Source organism: Melanerpes formicivorus, unplaced genomic scaffold (genome assembly GCF_026170545.1).
Source record: "Melanerpes formicivorus ecotype bairdi unplaced genomic scaffold, bMelFor1.0.p_v2 SCAF_24, whole genome shotgun sequence".
Taxonomy (NCBI): Eukaryota; Metazoa; Chordata; class Aves; order Piciformes; family Picidae; genus Melanerpes; species Melanerpes formicivorus.
The window spans coordinates 246,113-271,539 of record NW_027142376.1 but is presented as its reverse complement, the minus strand read 5'-3'; the positions used below and the strand labels follow the sequence as shown (position 1 = coordinate 271,539).

Below are 25,427 nucleotides of genomic sequence, written 5' to 3'. Positions count from 1 at the left end.
GCTGAGAAACACCATACTTGCAGAGGTAGAGAATGGTTGGACTCAGTGACTTTAAAGGTCTTTTCCAAACAAAATGATTCTGTGATTATCAGTCTAGCAAATGATGCTGTCCTCACCCTCTGCTGCTGGCTCCTCTGTCAATTACTGATATCTCAGACTATCTTTTTAATGTTCTGCTCACTGAGGTCCTGCAACAAAGTATCTGTATGAGCCATTTGAATTTTCAGCGCTGTGGTGGGTTAACGCCTCTTTCTGAAAACAAAAGAAGAAAGCAGGGTGGAGGGCTTGCGGGTACTTTACACTCCCTGCAGGGCGTTTCCCCCCTGGGAAAGCTGAGTCTGTTCCACTTCCCCCTCCCTGCCCAGCTAGGGTATAAAAAGCAGGACATCATAGCAGTTGGATCTCCTTTTTGGCTCCTGCCTCTGCTGGATGAGAGCTACTGCAGCTGCCCTCCTGCTCCTCAGCCACGTGGCCGGACCTGATCCTTTTCCCTGCTGCCTCTGCACCTCCTCAGAGAAAGAGTGGTTTTGTATTATTTTTTTTTCTGTCCCACTCCCATCCATTCGTGTTCCTTGCCTTTGTGAACCTTGTTTTTTCCTGTTATTGTTATATATATATATAATTTGAAGAAAAAAAAAATATTTGCCTCTCTACTTCCAAGCTGACTCCAGATTGTTGCTTAGTGGATTTGCTCCTTACCCCCTTTTTTTTCCCTCCTCTCCTTGTTTGAAGGGAGGAGGTGGGGGGGAGTGGGGAAGAGATTCTCAGCCTTTTCCCATTTGAGCTTTTAACTCTCAGCTAAGGCTCAAACCACTACAAGCGCTTTCAGCTAAACCATCCCACATTTTTAAGAACTTCACACTCCCCATATATTATCCTTAAAAATCTCTTAAAATTCACCTGCCACAATCCCACAAGCAGGAATTGGCAGTTAAGCTATTTGCATGCTGTAATTACTACTCTTAGTGATGACCATAGTTATCTCACCTTTACTCAGTGCTTCCTTTCTCTCTTTTCCTCATAGTTTACACTACAAATATCTTGGCTGCTGTCTTAAACTACCATGTGAATTGTTTTGAATAAGAACTAGTCTACATATTAATTTCCACTAGCCTGGAGGCCTCATCTTTCAGGATATATTTCAATGCAAATAAAAGTTTTAATTATGTTTTTAATAGCCATCAGATCATTCATGCAAGTGTGAGTGTTCCTCACGCTCAGAAAAACATAAAGCAAAGTTCCCTAAAAGAGTGAGGAGGAGTTGGAACAGACTGCCCAGAAAGGTGGTGGAATCACCATCCCCAGAGGTGCTCAAGAAGCATCTAGATGTGGCTCTTCAGAATACAGTTTAGTGGTCATGGTAGCTGGGTTACATTTGGACTCAATGATCATAAAGGTCTTTTCCAACCTTAATGATTGATTCTACAAGTCAAATGATTGATTCTATGAGTCAAATTCCAGAACATGCAATTCAAGGAAATAATGATAGATGTAGCAGTAAGGGACATGGTTCATCACCAGACTTGACACAGTTACGGGATGGGCAGACTTGATGATCTTAAAGGTCTTTTCCAAACAAAATTATTCTGTGATACCCTCTTTCACTATTTGGAAGCATCCCTTACTAATTTAGCTTTTGAGTAACTTGGGGCATTGTCTGCATAACATCAAGCAAACCTGTAATGTTGGGTAAGACAGAATTGCTTAGTAATGAATTATTGAAGAGTGTGTTCCCCAGAGAAAAAGAAAGAAGCATTTTCCCAGTAATCAACTGTTTAAATCTGATTAGCCAGCCTATCTGCTTATTCTGTATGTTACAATAACCAGATCCACACAGGATGAAGTCTCAGCCTTCAGAAGCATCACAATTACCTTGCTCATCTGAGTCACCTACAAATCAGAGCAGTTCCACTAATGCTGATGGGACACTAACCAGCACGTGCAGAATTCTAACCCTGTTGGTAATGCCAACCCAGTACAGAGCAGTGATTCACAAAGGCATACTATGAAGTCCTCTTAGGAGCAGCCATGAGCACAGCCATGAGCATTGCCATGAACTAATGGTTCTCGTGCTCACTCTGAGGTTATCTGCAGCATACCATCAGAGGCAAGACAGAATTCAAGCAACTCAAATGCTAACAACTATGACAATTGTAAAGGTAGTAACATTGCAGCACATATTTTTATGTGGTGACACTGGAACAGGCTGCCCAGGGAGGCTGTTGATGGCCCCTCCCTGGAGATGTTTGAAGCCAGGATGAATGAGGTCATGAGCAACCTGGCATAGTGAAGTGTGTCCCTGACTACGGCAGGAGAGTTGGACCTAGATGACCTTTAAGGTCCCTTCCAACCCAAACCATTCTATGAACATATGTATCTCTATCTCTTGTTACATTTGAGTTGTACACACAAAGCTCAGCAAACATAACATGCCACTCCTGGCTTGAGTAGCTTTAGCAAACACATTGGAAGAAGTACCTGCAAAGAAACCTCTTAAAGGACCGTATCTGTTTTAACAGTAGATTCTACTCTCTGTTGCTTCCATAAATAATAATGAAATACTGAAGAAGTTGTTACATTTACAGTGAGTTCATCAGAAGGACTATTTGAAATTTAAGGAAAAAGAAACCAAAATAAAACACAAAAATAAACAAAGGGGGGGGAACAGAAAAAAAAACCCCAAACAATAAACCAAAACACAATCAAGCAAGCAACAACAACAAAATCCAACAACCCACTTTACAAGAAAACAAGGCTAAAACTGAGCAAAATTCATAATAAACTCTTGAGAGCAGAAGAACAAACTATGCTGGAATCTCCAGGACTACCTGGCTACATGCACTGATCACACCTTTACAGATCATATGTGCTTTTTTCAGCAGTGCAAAGCACAAAACCTATTTCAAGAGATATCTGGAAGTGAGAAACTGAAGGGAGCTTCTCAAACCTTAAGCCTGCAAGTAACAAGCTGTGGATGTGATGGTTTCCACAATTTCACTTTATGAGTGCCCTAATGAGGGCCAAAATGAGACCTTTTAAGAATTTTCCACTGATCTGAATGTTATGAATGCCAGCACTGGAAGCTAACAGTCTTGCCTTACACCTCTCCACTCCCAATAAGGGACTGTCTTGAAGAAAATGCTGAATAGATATCTGGAAGCTATGCTTTTCAACCAACTTAATTAAATTTGTGCAAAAAGCTGCATGGACACTCTTGTTTCAGCTCCCACTAGGTTTACTTTAGTTTTATTTAAGTTCTTTTTCTTAGGAACACATTGAAGCCGAACTGAGTATGCTGCTTTCACATCACAGAGTCCATAAAGGGATTTGTAAAAGTTTACTTACACAGAGCAGCTCATGCCTTTAAATATACTTTCTCATATGAACTACAACAAACTGCCACTTGTCTCCAAATTCCCCAAACAAATTTAAAAGCAAGGCAGATTCTTTCCTCTCCAGCACAGATACTCTACTGAATCAGTGATACCACTCTGAGACAATATTGCTTTTACTCACGCAGAATCACACAGATTGCAGTGGGTTGGAAGTGACCCTCAAAAGTTATGTTTTCCACCCTCATGCAGTCAGCAGGGATATCCCCAACTAGACCAGGCTACTCAGAGCCCCAGCAACTTTGGCCTTGAATGTCTCCAGGGATGGGGCCTCCACCACATCCCTGGGCAACCTGTTCCAGCATTCCATCACCCTCATTCTGAAAAGCTTCCTTTTTAAGTCCAACCTAAATCTACCCTGCTCCAGTTTCAAACTGTTGCCCCTCAACCTGTCACTACAAGCCCTTGTAAACAGTCCCTCCCCAGCCTTCCTGTAGGTCCCCTTCAGATATTGAAGAGTAGCTATTAGGTCTCCCTGGATCCTGCTTTTCTCCAGGCTGAATAGCCTCAACGCCTCCTAGGAGAGGTGCTACAGCCCTCTGAATGTCTTCATGGCCCTCCTGTGGACCTTCTCCAGGCAGCCAGCACCAGAACAAGAGGACACAGTCTCAAGCTGCACCAGGGGAGGTTTAGGCTGGATGTTAGGAAGAAGTTCTTCACGAAAAGAGTGATTGGCCATTGGAATGGGCTGCCCAGGGAGGTGGTAGAGTCACCATTACTGGAGGTATTTAGGAAGAGACTGGATGGAGTGTTTGGTGCCATGGTTTAGTTGATTAGATAGTGTTGGATGACAGGTTGGAACCAATCTCAAAGGACTTTTCCAGCCTGGTTAATTCTATTCTGTTCTCCATCATGTCCATGTCCTTCTTGTGTTGGGGACCCCTGAGTATTCCTAGTGTGCTCCTAAAGGATCCTCAGGAAAATGTGCCAATTCCTAACTAACTAGAGGAGCACATAGATGGATTTTCATAAATATATCTAAAGAAGCCACTGATAGATTTGAATGACAATACATTTCATGAAGCCAGCACTACATCACTTCCCAAGACAGAAGATAATATGAGTACACCAATATGTATACTCAAATCTAACTAAACAGGAAAGATCCTTTTACACACAGGGTTGAGAACAGGCATGCATTCCATGCTTCCAACAGATCTCATAATGCCATAGCTATAGAATAATAAAAAATTTTTAAAAATAGTTAGGTGGGGTCATCAATGATCTAATTGATTAAACTCTCTGAATCAGTGGAAGGTAAAATAACCACCATTTTCATTAAATGTTATGAATTAGTTAGGCTTTACCTGCTCTTCTGGACACATTAGCTAAGCAAGCAGTGGAGTGGCAATGCCTAATTTCCAGCTCTTTGCCTTTGTTTTCAAGGAAAAAAATAAATAATTAAATCAAATGCCACACATCACAGGGGACAGAACAAAGAGACATAAGTTAGAAAGGTGATATTAAGCAGGCTGTGTGCTCACTGGACCCCACTGACAATCTCAGAAGTAGCTGGATGCATTTGGTATAAAGCAACTGACATTTATGTTTTCCTCAGTAGACCTAATTAGGTCTGACATACATGGATCCATTCACACTCAAATAGGCACAGAAACCTTCAAGGTTATTTTCCAATTATTTCCACATATACTGCTTCATTCTGAAAGTAGAAGGAATCTGAGTCTTCAGAAGATGCCACAGGTGCTGCTCATGCACCTTCTCTCAGCACCTGAACCCTTAATAAGAAAAATACTTCTTTAAAACTCATTGCTTTCAATACAGAAACTCTAATCTCAGCCTCTTTTGATTTCACTTTTATTTGTGATTGACAGAATTTTTAATCACACAATGGTATAAGCACTGCTAAAGCTGCCTTAAACACCCAAAAAGCCAGTCCTGTTCGTAACACTACTAAGGTAATAACATTAATACCCATCTGAAAAGCATAAAGGGTGCCAAAGGATGGCAAAGTACATTTTCATGTATGGCAGACATTCAGATAATACAACTTCTCCAAAGAGGTTAAGAAACATTAAAGTTATGATAAAGGTCACTTGGATAGACAGAACACATTTAGCATTGTACCATGGGGGTGGGGGTAGAATCTCCAAACCAAAGGAGTCTCCTCTCTTTGCTTTTCTCATAAGAGCAGAGCTTACATAAAGAGTTTTATGACATGTCAGCAGCTCATCAGTAGTCAGCTGCATTTCCACAATGGTCAGTTTACTTCTCAGAAGGACCGAATTCTTAATGTAGTCCCTAAATGCTGTAACATTCCAAATCCTGTCTCCTAAGAAATACTTCTTTCCTCTGATTCTGTAATCCGCTGTAGCATGAACTGAAAACAGCAGTCAAATCACCAATGTGATAAACAGATTACCTCAGCAAAACGAGCCCAAAGAAGTCCAAACCAACCTTAATGGGTTCTCTTTTCTTTTTTCTAGACTACATCTGTGAATAGAATAGAATAAACCAGGTTGGAAGAGAACTTCAAGATCATCGTGTCCAACCTATTATCCAACACCACCTAATCAACTAAACCATGCAACCAAGCACCCTGTCAAGTCTCCTCCTGAACACCTCCAATGATGGTGACTCCACCACCTCCTCGGGCAGCCCATTCCAATGGCAAATCACTCTCTGTGTAGAACTTCTTCCTCACCTCCAGCCTAAACCTCCCCTGGCACAGCTTGAGACTGTGTCCTCTTGTTCTGGTGCTGGCTGCCTGGGAGAAGAGACCAACCTCCGCCTGTCTGCAACCTCCCTTCAGGTAGTTGTAGAGAGCAATAAGGTCTCCCCTGAGCCTCCTCTTCTCCAGGCCAAGCAACCCCAGCTCCCTCAGCCTCTCCTCATAGGGCTTGTGTTCCAAGCCCCTCACCAACTTCGTTGCCCTTCTCTGGACTCGTTCCAGCAAGTCAACATCTTGCCTAAACTGAGGGGTCCAGAACTGGACACAGTACTCAAGGTGTGGCCTAACCAGTGCAGTGTACACGGGCAGAATGACCTCCCTGCCCCTGCTGTGCAACTACATTTCAAATGCTACAGGGCAAGAGGAGCACTTTGTCATCTACCTCGTCTACTACAGATGCCCTCCAAGGACGTGAAAGTGGTAAAATAATACAACAGTAATATAAAGTTCAGCCTACTTGAGCTAAACTTCAGAATTATAAAGCTTACTGTGTCCACTTCAGTAACATGTCCTAGATGTCATACATTGCTCCTCATTTCCTTATTCTGCAACTCTGATGATATCCTGTCAGGATTTGATGCTGCTGCTAGCACATTTCAAACCTTAAACACACTCAGTTAATGTTCATTCTCATGGGAGATAGGCTGTTTACTTCTGGTGAAGTAAATGTGAAGAGCGTTGAACACAAGTCTTGGGAAGAACTTCTGAGGGAACTGGGATTGTTTAGTCTGCAGAAGAAGAGGCTGAAGGAAGACCTCATCACCCTCTAAAACTCCTTGAAAGAAGGCTGGAGTGAGGGGGGAGTTGGTCTCTTCTCAGATGCAACAATCACACAGAATTATTGAGGCTGGAATAGACCTCTGACCTAACACCACCACATCGAGCAGACTATGGCACTACATGCCACATTCAATCTTTCCTTAAATACCTCCAGGGATGGCAACTCCATCACCTCCCTGGGCAGTCCATTCCAGTCTCCAATTACCACTTCTGTGAGGAAGTGCTTCCTAACATCCAACCTAAACCTCCCCTGGTGCAGCTTCAGGCCATGCACACTCATCTTGTCACAAGTTGCCTGGGAGAAGAGCCTGACCCCCACCTTACTGCAACTTCCCTTCAGGTAGTTGTAGAGTTTGATAAGGTCCCCCCTGATTCTCCTCCAGGCTAAAAAACAGTACAAGAGGAAACATGCTCAGGTTGTGTCGGGGAAGATCAGGTTGATTATTTATGGAATTTTTTCCACAGAAAGGGTTCTCAGGCATTGGAACAGGCTGTGGAGGGAGGTGATGGAGTCACCACCCCTGGAGGTATTTAAAAGACATGAGGATATGGTGCCAAGGGACATGGTTTAGTAACAGTGGCCTAGCAATAGTGGTGGGATTGTGAGCTCCAGGAGAGTGGTTGGACTTGATCTCAAAGGTCTCTTCCAAACTCAACATTTCTGTGATTCTGTCCTCTAATGAAGCTCACAGCCTCAATGGCTACATGGGAGGAATAATTAGAAAAACTAGCTTTATGACCCTAAAGAACAAAATGTCAACTTCGTCCTCTCAGGCATGAGATGGCTTTTAGCATCCATCAAGTAAACTCAAGCTAGCATATAACTTAGACACTACTGTATTTATTCCTAAATCTTGCTCTATTTCTTTCCTTTCTTTGATTACATCAGCTCCTGCACCCTCTGTAGGTACAGCCCACTGATAGCAGAAAAAAAATACTGGATTCAAAACTCCTATTCTTTTCTCTAGGGAAATCACTTATAGCTTTTGCTGCTCCAGGTTATTCAGCAATTTATGATACAGTAGTCCAAAAAATATTCTTACCCAGCCTCCTCCCCTCCTCTTACCATTTTGATGTGTTTTACTTCTATAAAACATTTATTGTGAACTACCAAGCAGTGGCATTTGGCATGCCTACCATCCACCAATATAAATCAAACTTTCAGATAGAGGGTTAAGTATAACTCACAACATACAGCTGCTTCTTGACACGAGGCATCATCGAACAGTTTCTGTTCGGAAAGACCTTTAACATCACTGAGTCAAAGAAAACATCTCAGTGCCACACCATTTTCCTAAGTGCTACAGTCTCTTTAGGCTAGTAGCTCAAACTTTAAATATATAGTAACCAAAACCAACCAACTAAGCAAAACCACACTCCTAGAGCAAGAATTTAATTTGTATCAACCCCAATTTGTGTACCAAGATGTGTTGTAGAGCCAACGGCTTGTTGCACATCACCCTTCAAGTGCTGACATGTTTTGACAATGCTGCCACAGGATCTTATGTTTAAAGCTGAAGAAAGTGGATGTTCACCTCAGCCATCTGCCAAGGCATCAGAAGACCATGTTGCACACAGATTCCTGTGTAACTGACGGGCCTCAAATCACCAGGAATCCTGTAATTTGAGGCATGCTTTCCCATCAGAGATAACAACAACTGCACCAAGTTGACAAGAAGATTTGTCTCTACATGCAATTTAAAGGAATTAATTTCATCAGTGTAAAGTGGATTAAACAATGGAGAAACTCTCGTAGATGTGTTCCCTTATTGATTTTTACCCTCAGAAACATGTACTCCAAGTTTGTGAAAAAGGAGCCCTTTTCTGAGAGAGGCTTTCTCTTTGAAAATCTGAAGTCCCTTTTGGACATCAAAAGGCAGAGGATTCCTAGAAGACACTTCTGTTTCTTAGAAACAGAAAAGATCATCTGTAGAAACTAACAGAATAAGAAAACTCCTAAATGTCTAGATTTTTTTCAAGGTAATTTCTCTGAAAGTTCTAGAAATTCAAATGCCAGCTAGCAGCAGTATGGAAACTGGTGAAATGAAATCAGTGACTGATTTCACTGTTTGGCAAATTCACAGCAATTGCTACACACAGTTTTCACTCCTTATTCAGAACTTAAGGAACTTCACTCCTCATAGCCCTTTTCACATTTATATGCCATTAATCTCATCTGTGATTTTGCTGAAACATGTTTGGATAAGTATCATGGAATCATAGAATGGTTAGAAAAGACTGCCAAGACCATTGAGTACAACTGTTAACCCAGCACCACCATGGCCATTAAACCACATCCATGTGTGCCACATACACACATTTTTTTAACATCTTCAGGGGTAGCGACTCCACCACCCCCCTTGAAATCCTGTGCCAATGGCTGATCACTCTTGCAGGAAAGAAATTTTTCCTAACATCCAAGATAAACCTCCCCAGCACAATTTCAGACCATTTCCTCTCATTCTATCACCCAACAGCAGAGAGAAGAGACCAACCCGCACCTCATTCCAATCTCCTTTCAGGGAGCTATAGAGAGCAATGAGGTCTCCACTCAGCCTTTTTCTCAGACTAAACAACCCCAGTTCCCTCAATGCTCCTCACCAGATCTGTTTTCCAGACCCTGCACCAACTTCATTGACCTTGTCTGGACATGCTTCAGCACCTCAAGGCCCTTCTTGTAGTGAAGGCCCCAAAACTGAACGGAGGACTCAAGGTGTGGCCTCCCCAGTGCTGAGTATAGGGGTACGATCACATCCCTGGCCCTTCTGGCTACACCATTGCTGATCCAGGCCAAGATTCTGTTGGCCTTCTTGGCCACCTGAGTACATTGATGACTTGTGTTCAGCTGGCTGTCAATCACAACCCCCAGGTCCCTTTCCACTAGGCAGCTTTCCAGCCACTCTGCCCCAAGCCTGGAGTGATCCAAGTGCAGGAACCAACACTTACCTTTGTTAAACTTCATGCAAAAGCATTAAAGCACCAGGAATTTACAGAATGAAAACTTCACAACAGTAAGTTCTACAACTGAAGACAGTAGAGGTACCTGAGTGTGAAAGTCTGCAGAAACAGCCTGTCCTTCAGCAGCCCATATGCATGCAGAGAGCTCTAACTCCACGTACATGATTCTCAAATACACACCTCAATCTCCTGTGCTTTTGTACATCTCAGACTTGTAAATCTAGTCCATTCCTCTGTGCACCTAAGTAAAATCAGCTCTCTAGATAATTCCTCTTCGTCTACCCTTGACAAACGAAAGGCTCCCAGAAACAGGGACTTATATCAACTCCTCAAATTATGTATTCCAGTGCTTCCTCCTGCTACCTAACCTCTTTTCCCCCACAATACCTAACTTGAGCCTTCTTTGCTGCAGTTGGAATTCATTACTAGCCCAGCTGCAATGGAACCAGTGCATATTTCCAAGGCCTGTTATGTATGCTCTTGGGGGAGCTGAGAGTGGGACAATTCTCTACTGATAGACTATCAGCTGCAAAGGTTCATCCACTGAATAGAACAGCAGGCTTTCCTTCTGAAATTCTCCTCTTTTGGTAGGCTCCTCCACTTGAGAAAAGTAGCAAAACTCCTTTTACCTACTGTTTTTAACATAAGATGCATATTTTCCATATGTATTTGCCATTAGGGGAAAAGAAGATTATACAGCAAAGGATCAGGCTACAAAACTCTAACTTTATAAACTCCAATAAAACATTACCAGCTCTTCCTATATATTCCTAAATTTATACTTTTTTCTCTCTGCTGTTCTAATTTACATTATTTGGGCTGTACAACTGCATTATTTTAAAAGTTCAGTCCCTTTGTTACCACTGAAGCCTTACATTTATTCAGTTCCAACTTTGTTCTCAAAGGAAACCGGCTATTTATTTCAGCAAATATATTCAGCAAATGTAAATCTGGGTGAGAAACAGAATAGTTGGGTATAATGTTGTATAAGTTCAGCATAACTATTCACTCTGATGTCTACATTCGAGCCTTTTCTTCCTCCTTGTGGGATTCACAATTATAATATTTATAGATAAATAAGGACAGAATCTATGGAAGTAATTTTACAGCTTTAGATAGCTCACAGTAACCAGCAGTAAATTCAGCATGATGTGTAACATAGTCTTAGTGCAGTAAATTCTTCTTGCTGCCTAGGATCTATAACCACGTACTAAAGGGTGTGTTGTTGTTTTTTAGTTTGTTTTGGGTTTTATTTTAAAAGCATACAACATACTCAAAACATAAGGAGGAAGTAGAGTCCTCTGCAATTCTGAATCACATCACAAGACCTCTGAAATCTACTCCCCATTCTCAAAGGCCTCCTCTGTGACATGAGACTAACCACTCGATACTCCATGCTACAGTACTCCACGATACACCAGTTCCTTTCATTCCCCACAAATCTACCCTGTCAACTTAAGTAGTAAGGAAAACAAATCTCCTCTGGTGGCCTGCTTCAGATATATAGATTCATAGACCAGAAAGGTCCACTGTGACAATCTAGTTTACACTTTGGCATTAAAGGATAGCCTGACATTTGATCATTTTCATGTTAAGCATGACTTGCAACTGATTCACATTGATTAATCTCAGAAAATATTTGGATGGAAGAGACCTTCAAGACTGTCTAGTCCAACCTTTGACCCAGCACTGCAAGGTCAACACTAAACCGTGTCCCTCTGCACCATGTCCACAGACCATTTAAACATCTCGAGGGATGGTGACTCCACCACTGCCCTGGGCAGACTATTCCAACGTTCAATAACCCTTTCAGTAAAGAATTATTTCCTAATATCCACTTTAAACCTGCCCTGGCATAGCTTGTATTCATTTAATCCAGTTCTGTCACTTGCCACCAGGGAGAAGAGGCTGACCCCCTCCTTGCCCCAACCTCCTTTTAGGGAGGCAGAGAGAACGATAAGGCCTCCCCTCACCCTCCTCCAAACTGAAGAATCCACCCTTCTCTAGGGACAATATTCAAATGGTTGATTATTTTTCTTTACGGTAAAAGTCTGTACCTAACTCAAGTTAGGAACTCATTCTTAGCTCCAATGTCCAGCCTCTGGGTCTTCTAATGCCTCAGGCTTCCAATGCTCTCAGGCATTGGAACAGGCTGCCCAGGGAGGTGGTGGAGTCACTGTCCCTGGAAGTGTTCAAGAAATGTGTGGACATGGCACCTCAGGACATGGTTTAATGGCCACAACATAAGCCTTAGATTGATGGTTGGACTTGATAATCTTAGAATCTTTTCCAACTGAAACAATTCCATGTTGCCATGATTCTTTGTCTGCCTGACCATCACCTGACAATTCTTCTGCCTTTGTGTGCCTGACAGTATCCGCTGCAGTACCAACGCAAATAATGAATGACACTGTGTTATCTAAATAGCGTTCTTCCTTAACTGCCCCCCTGGGACAGCTCTAACACTACCATACTGGAGCTAGCTGACACTTGAATCTTTTGGCAACAAGTATGCTATCAAACATCTGTTGTGACACCCCTCTTTAGCACCCCCTCTCCCACACCATATGGACATCTCCACTGAGTGGTACTGCAAGGACAAGACCCAGCTTTCATCACTCACTGTCCTCTCTGGGGAAGCCTGGCACTGACAGATAATTTCACACAGACTTCACACTCCATCAGATGGAAAACCAGCCCACTGTAGTGAAAGGAGACAGTGCAGAATGGGTCCATGTTGCAGCATGCTCTGCCCATGTTCCTGACAGAAAACCCTCCCCATGAAGGTGTAGCCCACACTGAAAGAAATGTTTGGGTTTATTTTTTCTTCTAGTATTGCTATTGCTCCTCCTAAGCAACAACTGCTGTGCTCCTTGTGTATCCAAGCTTACACATGGGGCTTTGTCAACACAACTATGGCAGCTGTGACTGTGATGGGGGAAAAAAAAACAAACAAAAACATAAATGGCCAGAGAAGACAAAGCAAAACACTATATACTAGAACTAGATCCTTACTAACATAAAGAGGTTTGGTGACATGAAAATTTAACTTATGACAGGATGGCAGACTAAGATGGAAGAAGAAACCCTTTCAAGCTTCCAAGTCACTTCTCAAGTGACAAAAATCCTTGCTAGGAATCATGTTAACAGAGCAGCAAAATTATTCCACCAGTTTTGGGCCCCCCAGTTCAAGAGTCAGGGATCTACTGGAAAGAGTAAGATGGCAAGCTATGAGAATGATCATGCAGCTTTAACATCTCCTCTGTGAAGAAAGATGGAGAAGAACTGAGACTGTTTAGTCTGGGAAAAAAAGAAGACTGAGAGGGGATCTTCTTAATGTCTACAAATATCTGAAGGATGGGTGTCAAGACAAAGATGACAGTATTAGTGGTAGTTAGTAATAGGACAAGGAACAACAGGTATAAGCTGAAACACACACAGACTGGAAAAGGGAAAACATTGCCCCCATCTTCAAAAAGGGTAAGAAGGAGGAACCAGGAAACTACAGGCCAGTCAGTCTCACCTCTGTGCCTGGAAAGATCATGGAGCAGATTCTCCTGGAGTCACTACTCACTCAAAAGAATAGTGAAGAGGTGATTGGGAACAGTCAGCATGGCTTTGCCAAGGGCAAATCCTGCCTGACCAACCTGGTGGCCTTCTATGAGCAGGTGACAAAATTAATAGATGAGGGGCGAGCAACTGATGTCATTTACCTGGACCTGAGCAAAGCCTTCGACACTGTCCCGCACCACATCCTGGTCTCCAAACTGGTGACACATGGGTTTGATGGGTGGACCACTAGATGGATAAGGAACTGGCTTGATGGCCGCACCCAAAGAGTGGCTGTCAATGGCTCCATGTCCCAGTGGAGGCCAGGGACAAGCGGAGTCCCTCAGGGATCAGTCCTGGGACCAGGCTTGTTCAACATCTTTGTGGGTGCCATGGACAGTGGCATTGAGTGCACCCTCAGCAAGTTTGCTGATGACACCAAGCTGTGTGGTGCAGCAGACACGCTGGAGGGAAGGGAGGCCATCCAGAGGGACCTTAACAGGCTGGAGAGGTGGGCACAAGCCAACCTCATGAGGTTCAACAAGAGCAAGTGCAGGGTCCTGCATCTGGGTCGAGGCAATCCCAGGCACAAATACAGGCTGGGCAGTGACTGGCTGGAAAGCAGCCCTGAGGAGAGAGACTTGGGGGTGCTGGTGGACAAAAAGCTCACCAGGAGCTCTCAGTGTGCACTTGCAGCCCGCAAAGCCAATCAGATCCTGGGCTGCATCAGGAGAAGTGTGGCTAGCAGGTCGAGGGAGGTGATCCTCCCCCTCTACTCAGCCCTGGTGAGACCCCACCTGGAGTACTGTGTCCAGTTCTGGAGCCCCTATTACAAGAGGGATGTGGAGGTCCTGGAACGTGTCCAGAGAAGGGCCACAAGGATAATCAGAGGACTGGAGCACCTCTCCTATGAGGACAGACTGAAGGAGTTGGGGCTGTTCAGTCTGCAGAAGAGAAGGCTCCGAGGTGACCTAATTGTGGCCTTCCAGTATCTGAAGGGGGCCTACAGGAAGGCTGGGGAAGGACTTCTCAGGATCTCAGGTAGTGATAGGACTAGGGGGAATGGAATGAAGCTAGAGGTGGGGAGATTCAGGCTAGATGTGAGGAGGAGGTTCTTCACCATGAGAGTGGTGAGACCCTGGAATGGGTTGTCCAGGGAGGTGGTCGAGGCCCCGTCCCTGGGGGTGTTTAAGAGCAGGCTGGATGAGGCTCTGGCCAGCCTGATCTAGTGTGGGGTGTCCCTGCCCATGGCAGGGGGGTTGGAACTAGATGATCCTTGTGGTCCCTTCCAACCCTGAATGAAACTATGAAACTAAGTTCCACCTCAACATCGGGAGACATTTCTTTTCTGTAAGGGTGGCAGAGCCCTGGAACAGGCTGCCCAGAGATTGTGGAGTCTCCTTCTCTGGAGACTTTCAAAACCTGCCTGGATGTGTTCCTATGTGGCCTGCTCTAGGTGATTCTGCTTTGGCAGCGGGGGATTGGACTCAATGATCTTCAGAGGTCTCTTCCAAACCCTAATATTCTATGATTACTACTGACCAGTAGACAAGACATAGAGTCTAAAGAGAGGCAAAGGAAACGGAACTAGAGTTTCCAAGAAAAAACCTTCAACTGATTAGTTGAAGAACATCTGATATCAGAGATTTTATTTCCCACAGTTACAAAATGACCATTTAAATCCTCTGCTCACAGTTACCAAAAGTCATTAGAAAGGCTCAAAGCCTGAGCATGCAGCCCTAAATGTCATTCCCACAGTGAATTCTGGGCAAAGACAGAAGAGCTAATAATAAAACACTCTCAGTAACAGCAGAAATATGCCAGCACACTAAAAAGACGGGATTGTGGATAACAGCTTTCATTTTACTTTGAACTCAAGTGAAAATTGTTAAATGTTTGAAATAAAGTCTTGCAGCAGTGACCTTTCAAGACCACTGCTCTCCAAAGTCCAGAAAGCCAAACACTGAAGTTGCCCTTAACAAATGTTTCCTAAATATTGCTCCCAAAATTAATGGAGCACTTGAATGGTGAACTTCCTATTTGTTGCAGGAGGTGGCTCTATGGAGACAGAGGTTTCATTGGTGTTTAGTCCAGCACAGAGAAGACAGAGATCTTATTAATGTTTGCAAATACCTGAAGGGTAGGTGCCAAGAAGAAGGGGCCAATCTGTTTTCAGTGGTGTCCTGTGATAGGAAAAGGGACAATGGGCACAAACTGCAACACAGGAAGTGCCATCTCAACAAGAGGAAAAACTTCTTTTACTGTTACACGTGCTGGACCAGGCTGCCCAGAGAGGTTGCGGAATCTCCTTCTATGGAGACTTTCAAGACCCATCTAGATGCATTCCTGTGTGGCTTGCCCTAGGTGATCCTGCTTTGACAGGGGTGTTGGACTCGATCTCTGGAGATCCCTTCCAAGCCCTACCATTCTACGACAGCAGAGCTCAATCATATCTGGTGTACCAAGGTCAATTCATTAAGCAATGAGGTGATCACATGTGGCCCAAGAACTATTCCTGTTGCATCCCTAACAGCAAAGCCGTTGTACCACTTCCTTTGGCAGTCTGAGTGTCCAAGCTCCAGGTCTTTAGGCTGCACTCCTTAACCTTTTCCCTCATCTGGATTTACAGTACAGCAAAATGCTGTTTGGATGGCTACTAAATACAACTAAAGTTGGCAGGGAAAGTGCTCCACATGGGGACACAGACTACATTCAGAAGGTTGTGCTCTACACTCAGCAGCTTGCGGAGCATCCAGTGTTGCCTATGTTAAAGTATCTACATCAGAGGCTTTTGGTTAAGCCAACATTCTGCATACTAGTCAGCATTACCAACAAACAGGTCAAGCCCTGTAGTGCAAACACTGCTTTACCCTTTAGGATTTCCCCCATTCATAAAACTATTGCCAAGAGCACAGAGTCTCAAAATGTAGATTGACTGGACTTGCAAACTGCTCTGTGACATGAGTCAGCTCAGGAAAGTTTCAAGTGATGCAAGTCACACCATCTGCCAAACAACTGCCTGAGTGTGGTTTCAACCCAGCATCCTTTGAACTCATCCTGAGAACAGGAACTTCAGCCTGTGCTTAGGTCTGGTCTACACACCAATACTTTGTTTGCCACAGCTGTATCAGCAATAAGCATAAAACCAAGCAAATCTCAGACATATATACAGATAGATTTCACTGGCATACCTGCTATGGAAGCAGAGTGGTACTCTTCTTTCACAATTATGTTTAAGAGAAGAAAAATGAAAAGGAGGAAGAAAACTCTCCCAACAGCCTTTGCTGCGCCTCCACCAAGCCATGTCCACAAACACTTTCACTGACACTGTCACAGAAACCAGAGCTTCTCTAGATCAGTAACTCGAGGCCCCCATACTTTGTAGCATCAAGGTATCTTCCTTTTGCAGCAAAACTCACTTCCTGGTATCAAACACACAGACAGCTTTTACCACAAAAGACACTGAACAACTTGGTCCAAAACCGTATATATAAAAATTTCGGAGCTACCCTCTGACTGAAGGGCTGACCAGGTAGTTTTGAGGAAAGAACAGAAGGGAAAAGAAGAGCTACAGTAAAAGGGGAAAAAAAATACAAAACAAACCAGAACCCACTTCAGCAGTCACTAATACAAAATAAATTACTTGTGAGGGGACAGGTTCTGCTTCCTACCAAATTCACTAGTTAGCCTCACATTTATTCAACTGGCCTGTTAAACATGTGCATCCCTCCAGCGTGCATCCTGCCAGAGAGGAAGGCTGGCAGACAATCATAGAATCACAGAGCGGTTTGGGTTGGAAGGGACCTTATAGATCATCTGGTTCCAATCCCCCTGCCATGGGCAGGGACACCTCCTGCTAGACCAGCTTGCTCAAGGCCCCATCCGAACTGAACACTCCCAGGACTGGAGCCTCCACAACTTCTCTGGGCAGCCATCCATCAACATGAGCTACAAAGAATCATCACTAGTGCTGAGAAAATGCGACTGACATTCAAAATAAAATTCAAAGCTAGGAAATGACAGCAAAAGCCTTCCAGCAGCTTCAACTGCCACTGAACATACAGCAATAGCTTTAAATTGAAAGCAATCCAAATGCTACTCTGGGTACTCTCTATGTAAAGTTTAACAAACTGAATGTTCCTGTAGCAACTTTCAATTCTCAATTCTCTTTTTAATTAGGCAAAGGCAGTACTACACAAACACTGTTAACCATATTCTCATTCTTAAGGTCAGAGTTGGATGAAAAGCTGAACCTGTATCCATGTAATCCAGCACTTCTATACAGCACTATTACAGAAAGACAGAAGCCAAATATCTTGAGAACTGATTATCCTCTGCTGTACCCAGGTATAATCACTTTAGTGAAAGGGACAACTGACAGTTCTTCCCACTCTTGAAATCATCTGGCAATACATCAGATGAGTTAAATGCTGCAAATTCCCCTCTCTGAAGAGATCAGGGATGGGGAATGTTCTATAGCATACCAACAAGCAGATGCACCCATCAGAGGCCTCTCCTGTTGATATTTTGTGCTGAGTAAGACCTTCTAGTGGGTTGTTGGCTTTTTCTCTTCGTTTGTAGGCTGCTTTTTAGGGTATTTGGGGGGAGGATGAGGAGGAGTATCCCTCCTCCTCTCCTTTCATCCACAATTTTCACAACAGAAATGATCTGCGCTGGTCTCACAGTGCCCTTACAGCACACAAACCCACATTTGTTACATTTCAGCTAGTAATTTCCCTGAACAAAGCCCTAGTTAACAGCTCTGCTCTTAAAGGTCCTAATTCCTCAGGCTACATTCAAATCTAAAACTCCCTAAAAGTGAAAGCTGCTGCTAACCGACTTAGAAAGAGAAGCTGCCAGCCCTTTTATTTGTCTTCAGGTGGTCTGTCTCCTTAGGTCTTTGGGTTTTTTTTTAAGATTATTTGGAAAGCAAATCCACAAGTGTGGCTGGGATTTGTTATTTTGGATCCTGAAAAATCAGAGACCTGTATGTATTACGTTTTCTCCTGTGTAAATAAACCGCCTCATTTCTTTGCCTCATATTCAATTTATCCATAAATCAGCTTGGGATAAGCTTTACAAAGAGGGTGGGAGAAGTCTTACTTTCTGCAGGGGGAAAGCAAAAGAAATTAGCTTTTATATACATATACACACAGAGATTTGAAATATAATGATGTTAAAGCTGCTGTGAAACTGCTAAAAATCTCTTAGGAGCTAAGCAGAGATATGCAGGTGAAAAGCAGCAAAGAAAAACAACAACAAAAAAAGCCCAACAAAACAAAACCTGAAAGCCCGCTATTTTGTACCTTGTTAAGATAAATATTTTGCTCTTTAAAGACTAACATGTTTAAATGGTTTCCAGGAGTCCTGCACACATGTAATTGGAAACAAACAGCACAAATATTTTGATGTCTGGAGGAAGTGTATTTCCCACCTCCTTACCTGATGTTTAATCACAGGAGAAAAATAAAGAACAAAAGAGACTACAGGATACATTAAGAGGCCAGCTAGTTCATTTCCTGCCTTTAAGGTTCAATCTGCTACACCTAAGTGACTCCTCACAGCACTCAACGCAAGGGCTCCTGCAAGCCTCAGTGACGGAAAAAGACGACGACCTTACAAAAGGGATGTGAGTGCTCCACTATCTGTGCAAGCAGTAACTAACATGAGTTTTTCCTCTCAAAGGCTCCAGTGTTATTATCATTGCTCTTATACTCTGCTGGGAATTTGGAGCAGGTATTTGTGTTCCTATTTCTTTTGTTTGGAGGTTTGTTGGGTTTTCTTTTTTCCCTTTTTTCTCCCCTTATTTTTTTTGGGGGGAGGGGGGGAATTAGAGGGGAGAATGTTGGTTTTGTTGTGGGGTTTTTGTTTGTTTTAAGATTCTCTGAATGCCCTTCACCACTTTTTCCCTATCCAACAGATAGCCAGCTATACCCTACTAATGACTGCAAGACAAAGAACTATCAGTGCACTGAGCATGCAGGAAATGAAAATCTCTCATCCACATAAACAGCAACTAGCTTCAGCATCAACTGATTTCCAAAGGGGGCTCTGTATGTAAATAAATGCATATTCATCTTCCTATTATCTCAAATGACTGGAGATGGCTTGCTGCCCCATTTCAAATAACACACTTGCACGTAAGTTATGAAAAAAACAACAAAACACAAATTTTAAAAAATAATAATCAAAAAGCTCGAAAAGATACCAATGTGTGGAAGCAAACAGCTAACAGAAACAGTGACATTAACAATGATTTTGCCTGCTAAATGCCAGCTGTAATACTCCACTTGTAAGTGTACCTGCAAGCAATCCATGCAAGCTTGCAGAACAACTGCTGACCCTGCAGATTAAATTAGCAAGCACCAGGCTGAATATTCACAGCTATCTCAAAAACAAGCTGCGGCATCCCAGGTAACTCAGCTGAACACAGGAGGCTGAGGGAAGAGCTTCTATCACTCTACATCCACCTGAAAAGAGGTTGGAAGCAGGTGGTGTTTTCATAGAATCACACAGAAATTCCCTAGTAACAAAAGACAGGACAAGAGGAAAACAGGCTGAAGTTGCACCCATGAAGGTTTAGGTTGTATATTCAGAAACATTTCTTCACTGAAAGGGCTATCAAGCCCTGGAGCAGGCTTCCCAGAGAAGTGGTGGAATCCCCATCCCTGAAGGTTATTAAAAGACATGTAGATGTGGTGATGAGGGACATGATTTAGCAGCAGAGTTCATAGAGTTAGGTTAGTAAGTTAGACTCCATGATTTTAAAGGTCTCTTCCAGCCTAAACGACTCCAAGATTCTATGAATGCTGTTACTATTCACCTGAAATGAAGAGCAGGTGCAGGTCAGCAACACTGACATAAAACAAAGTGGTTTAAATGTGTTTCAATTAACAAGACAGAACAATTTAACAGCTGTATGAAAGTGCTTGCTAATTTCACTGAGGAATAGTCCTACAGGGCTGACACCCTTGATAACGGTTTTCAACTCAGAGCTTTTGAACAATCTGATTCACCCAAAAAACTTTAGAACTCTGACCCAATAGCAGAGGCACAGCTTGTAAAATTACAGAGAAATACAGCAGTCTGAGACTCCACTTTCCCTATGCCTTTAATGTTCAACAGCTATCAGAGACCATCAAGTTCATTTCCTAACCTTGTGCCCACCTTGATTTTTACCACAGAATTTTGTGTACAAGACTTGCATCACAGTGACCACACAGAGCTCTAGCACAACAGCATTAGTTACTGATGCTTACATGATGCTGGAGGTCATTCAGTGAATGACAAACATGTCACTGTTTTACAAATGACATTCAATTCTTAGTATAAGAGAAAAGGAAACATTAAGAAGGAGGTTAAGCCCCAGGCATTCAAAAAGGAATATGGAGCTATAATCCATTCAGAGGTAACTTGGTTACAGTCAGTAGTATTTCCAGGAGAAGACATAGAGCATAGTAAGAGACAATCAAGCTTGCAGAACAATGGAAGAACGTTCATAGCATATTGCTGCTTCCCATTGTTCTCCTTGCTTTAAATTGAATGCAGAAGCTTATGGTCCCTTTGGACAAGGAGACAACTGTACATTCCCACATAATTCCAAAGCCGTATTTGTCCTATTTGTTGTGGGTGTCTCTTTCGTGACACATAGCTGACCCTGCTATGAGATGAAGCTTGCAAACCCTCTCCTAAGCAGACCATGTCTTAACCACTAGCTCTCAATGCAGCATAGGCCACACGGGACTCAGGGCATGGAATAGTGGGGACAGGTGGAACCATCCCTCACTGGTAGAACAGGCTTCTGTCAGTCAGAGGAAACTCAGCTGCAGCAAACTCCCTGCTAGGCACAGAAGAGATAGAAGGGCTAGGTTTGCTTCTGCTTTGCAGTCCCTCAAACTCAACAAGACACTCCTAATGGGAAGCATTGCATTATCAATGGAGGAAAACCAGTAATGAGCTTCATTTTAAAGACTGTACAAGGCAAGAAAAAAGTCATTAATCACATTTGGAGATAAGAGTCCAAGCCACATTATGGCACACAATGTAAAATGTTCCCTGTGAGGAAACACAGCTTATAGAACTGTCATGCTACCTTTCTAAAAGTCTCAAGTGGTATTCAGAGGCAACGTTATTAGAGGGTGCTGCAGTATTTCTGCTGTAAAGAAGTCAAAGAATCACACCACAGCACTCAGCTCCTGAAGTTCATGGTATTAAAAACAAATAAATTAGAAAAACTTGTCTCTCTGCAGAAGCACCTGCAACACAGTCTGGGACAAGCAGCAGGAGGCAACGACAGTGCAAGGAAAGGGTATGAACAGCAGGAGGGAAATGTCTAGTCTATCAAAGGATGCTCCAGAAGAAACCAAGCTACTCTTGTCACAATTCACCGGCTGTAGTGTGACATCACTGATTATAAGCTTTCTACAGCAGCTGCATCACAGCTTCACCCTGTGAAGCCTCTGCCTGACCCTTTCACAGCAGCATACAAGACTTCAGTATGAACAAGCCTTTTTAATGGTTTCATTTCATGAAGTGATAAAAAAACATTTCAGGATGCAATTAAAATTTGGAGTTCAGCCTCACTTTAAATTCTACCTTGTTACTCATTCTAAACTATGCTAAGCAGAGTAACACAGTTCTGAAGTACCTAGCACAGCTTTCTTACTGTTGCATGGTTAATTTAAAAAATACTCCAGATGTTTGACTGAGTAATGTTCAAAGGCTCTGAGCATATTACTTTAGCACTGTATCTCAAGTATCTGCTGCATGGATCTGTCAGGTACTAGAGAGGGACACATACAGTCTACTGTCTAAACAAGAACTCACTCTAACTACACTGATTAAAATTACTAAGGCACATATAGCTCTGAAATTCCAATACTGGTACCTAATACCAGCAACACCAAAAACCCTCCAAATATTGAATTACAGAAACATAGCTGATATCCCTTTCTTTCTCCCAACCATAAGATACCACTGTGCACAGGGCATTAGAAAGCAACCAGAAACATTATATACACTGCTATACATTTTATGTTATTGAAGGCAAGGGAACAAGTTCACACTACTTCAACATCCTCACAAGGGTTTATTTTGTAACCTCATGTCTAGGCCCTAAGAAGCATCATGTCCTACACCCATTAGCTTTGTATTATTTAGACAAATAATGATCCTACTGAAAGAAACAAAAAAAAACCCAAACAAAAACCAAAAGATGGAGAAACTACAAGCACTTCTTCAAGAAGAATTCAGGAACCTTATTTCACCTACCCAGTTTTGAAAAATGTTATTTCCAAGTTCTCTAAGCAGGACATCAAACTGTGGAACTGCCAATTGAATCTGCTCAGCCTTGTGTACTTTGAACAGGCTAAACCAATCTGAAATGCTGGTAATTAATGTTTGCAATGATGACAAGGCACCAGATGCAGTACCACCACGCACTTCACAGGCACATTACCCTATAAAACCAAGGCAATTTGTGTACTTGCTAAAACCATTTCTTTAGAAGCAGGCTTCTGGGAACCCAGCTGAAACCTCTGGACTGCCAAGAGTGAAAACTCTGAACAAATATCCCAAATCTTCAACTCCAAACAGATACAATGAAAGAAAAACAAAACAAAAGCAAACAAACAAAAAACCCACACCACCACACACACAAAAAAAACCAACCTACCTACCTCCTGGAAACTGGAGACATATGGTAGCCCTAACATCATACAAATGCAGCTAGCTTAGAATACAAATAGCAATGCCCATTCTTGCCCAAGGGTATACTCTTAAGGCAAGTTTTTCAATGAGCTTACAATATATTGTTATATATATATATTCTTATATACTTACTCCTCATTTCATGTAAGATGATGTCACACCGCTACCTCTCAAAGTTAACCCACTAAAATCTTACCTCTGTGCTCATTCCTTCTTTGACCCAAAGCAGTGATGCATCTCAAAATACATACCCAGAGTCAAGAATGCAGGTCTGGGAGGAATATCTTGAGCACACCTTCACCCGTTACTAGCTTTGAATGTACCCTGAAGAATTTTGTAAAAATTAGAGCCAAACCAAATTTAGGGGAAAAAAAAATACTGGGAAGGGTTTAAAACATGCTCTTAAACTGTTAGCTGTAAAAACTCTTCCTCCAGATCTTACTAGCAAATAAATAACATGTTCCTCACCACGGCAGCTTAAAGTGCCAGAACAGAGCACTGCAAGGTAGAATTCAGCTGCTACACCAAAATGATTTTTATGCAGCTTTAAAAATCACATTACATAAACATAAAATATTTACTGTTTATAATGGTATGATTGAATAGTAAATTGGGCCCTACTGAATTAAATACTGCAAACATGAAGAAGAGGTGTCTAAGAGTCTACAAGCTACTTAGCTGAGTTTGTATGTATTAGAATTAATATTAGCCAGGTTGGAAAAGGCCTTCGAGATCATCAAATCCAACCTATCATCCAACACTATCTAATCAACTAAAGCATGGCACCAAGCACCCCATCCAGGCTCTTCTTAAACACCTCCAGTGATGGTGACTCCACCATCTCCCTGGGCAGCCCATTCCAATGGCCAATCACTTTTTCTGGGAAGAACTTCTTCCTAACACCTCCCCTGGTGCAGCTTGAGATTGTGTCTTCTTGTTCTGTTGGTGGTTGCCTGGGAGAAGAGACCAACCCCCACCTGGCTACAGCCTCCCTTCAGGTAGTTGTATTATGGGTGCTCTGTCCTTGAAAGGATGAAGTTAACGATACACATCAATAAGGCCTACCTCCTGGGTCTCAAAAATAATAAACAATCACAGAACAGTCAAAAACAGCTTGGGAAACCCAAAAGCACTGAAGCTTTGCCTTGCAGAACTGAAGAGAATGCACACAGATGCAGGAGACTTCATGGGTGAGGCCAAAGGTGCTTGGAGGAAGGGCATAGGTCCCCACACCAAGATAGCTTCCACTGGAGCACCTGGTGCTGCCAACACTGTGGGAAGTATAACAGAAGCCACCGTCTAAGTCTAAAAGGGTTACAAATTCACAACTAAAACAGCTACAGCTATGACTCCAAGGGGGTTACAATAGTAGGAAACTGGTATATCAGCAGGAAAAGCAGCCGAAGCTGTGCCGGGCTAGAAGTCAGCCAGCACTGAAAGGACACGGGCGTTCCCGAGCCCCCACCGGGAGAAAGCACAGCCGCGCTGCACAGGAACGAGCACGGCACGCAGCACAGCCAGCAACCTGCCCCGGGAGCACCGCCCACCGCTCCGCCTGCCCGGCCGTCCCCCCTCCCCTCCCGGCGGGCTGGTGGCCGCATGTGCTGTAGCGTGGGGCGGGCGGTACCGTACCGGCGGGCAGGAGGCAATCCAGCGGCGTGAACGTGCGCTCCATGGCCCTGGGCACACAACAAACGCACCGGGAGCGGGGCGGAGTGGGGCACACGGGGCTTAGCGGTGCCCCCTTCTCCCTGTGGAATAGCCAAGACTACACAGCCGCAGCGTGCTCCCAGCGGGCGAGAAGCTGGAGACAGCAGCGCTTCTCGGGGAACCCCTGCGGCCACACGTCCTGCCCCCAGCACCCGCCCCCGGGGTGGTGCGTCTGACCGCGCCGGGGCGGGAGGAAAGCCGAGAGAATCGATCGCCTCCGTTGCTCGGCGGTGGATTTAGCAGCGGGAAAGCAGGGAGAGAGGGAGCGAACGGCTGCGGCTGGGGCCTTTGCAGAGAGTGAGCGGGCGAGCTAAGGAGGGACTCCGGCAGCCAGCGTGCGGGCCTGGAAGGGAGGGAGAGGAAAGTGAAAGGGAGTGGGGCAGGCGCGGCCTGGCTACCAGCTGGGTGAGTTTTCCGTCTCTCCCCGGCCCTTCTGGGGCTGGGCCCGGCGGCACCCACCGCCCCTCAGGGGTGTTTCCGTCACCTGGACAACGCCGGCCTCATGAGAGCTGTGCCTGGGGGGTACATGGAGGCTGTGGTGGTTGTGCCCGCTTTTACCTTTTCTACACAAAGGAATGGCAGGGGACCTCGTCGTTTATTCAATATTATTGTCTAGTGTGCAGAGGGGTTATTTAGGGCAG

General features: G+C 43.7%; 1 protein-coding gene across 1 annotated transcript in view; it reads right to left on the bottom strand.

Annotated features, from left to right (window-relative positions):
* TPK1 (thiamin pyrophosphokinase 1) overlaps positions 1–24,933 on the bottom strand; it is a 364,520-nt gene extending 339,587 nt beyond the window's left edge. Inside the window, exon 1 of the mRNA XM_068152550.1 lies at positions 24,709–24,933. Coding sequence (XP_068008651.1) covers positions 24,709–24,751 — 43 coding nt within the window. The 5' untranslated portion in view covers positions 24,752–24,933. The remainder of the gene's footprint in view (positions 1–24,708) is intronic.
* Positions 24,934–25,427: the final 494 nt, after the last annotated feature.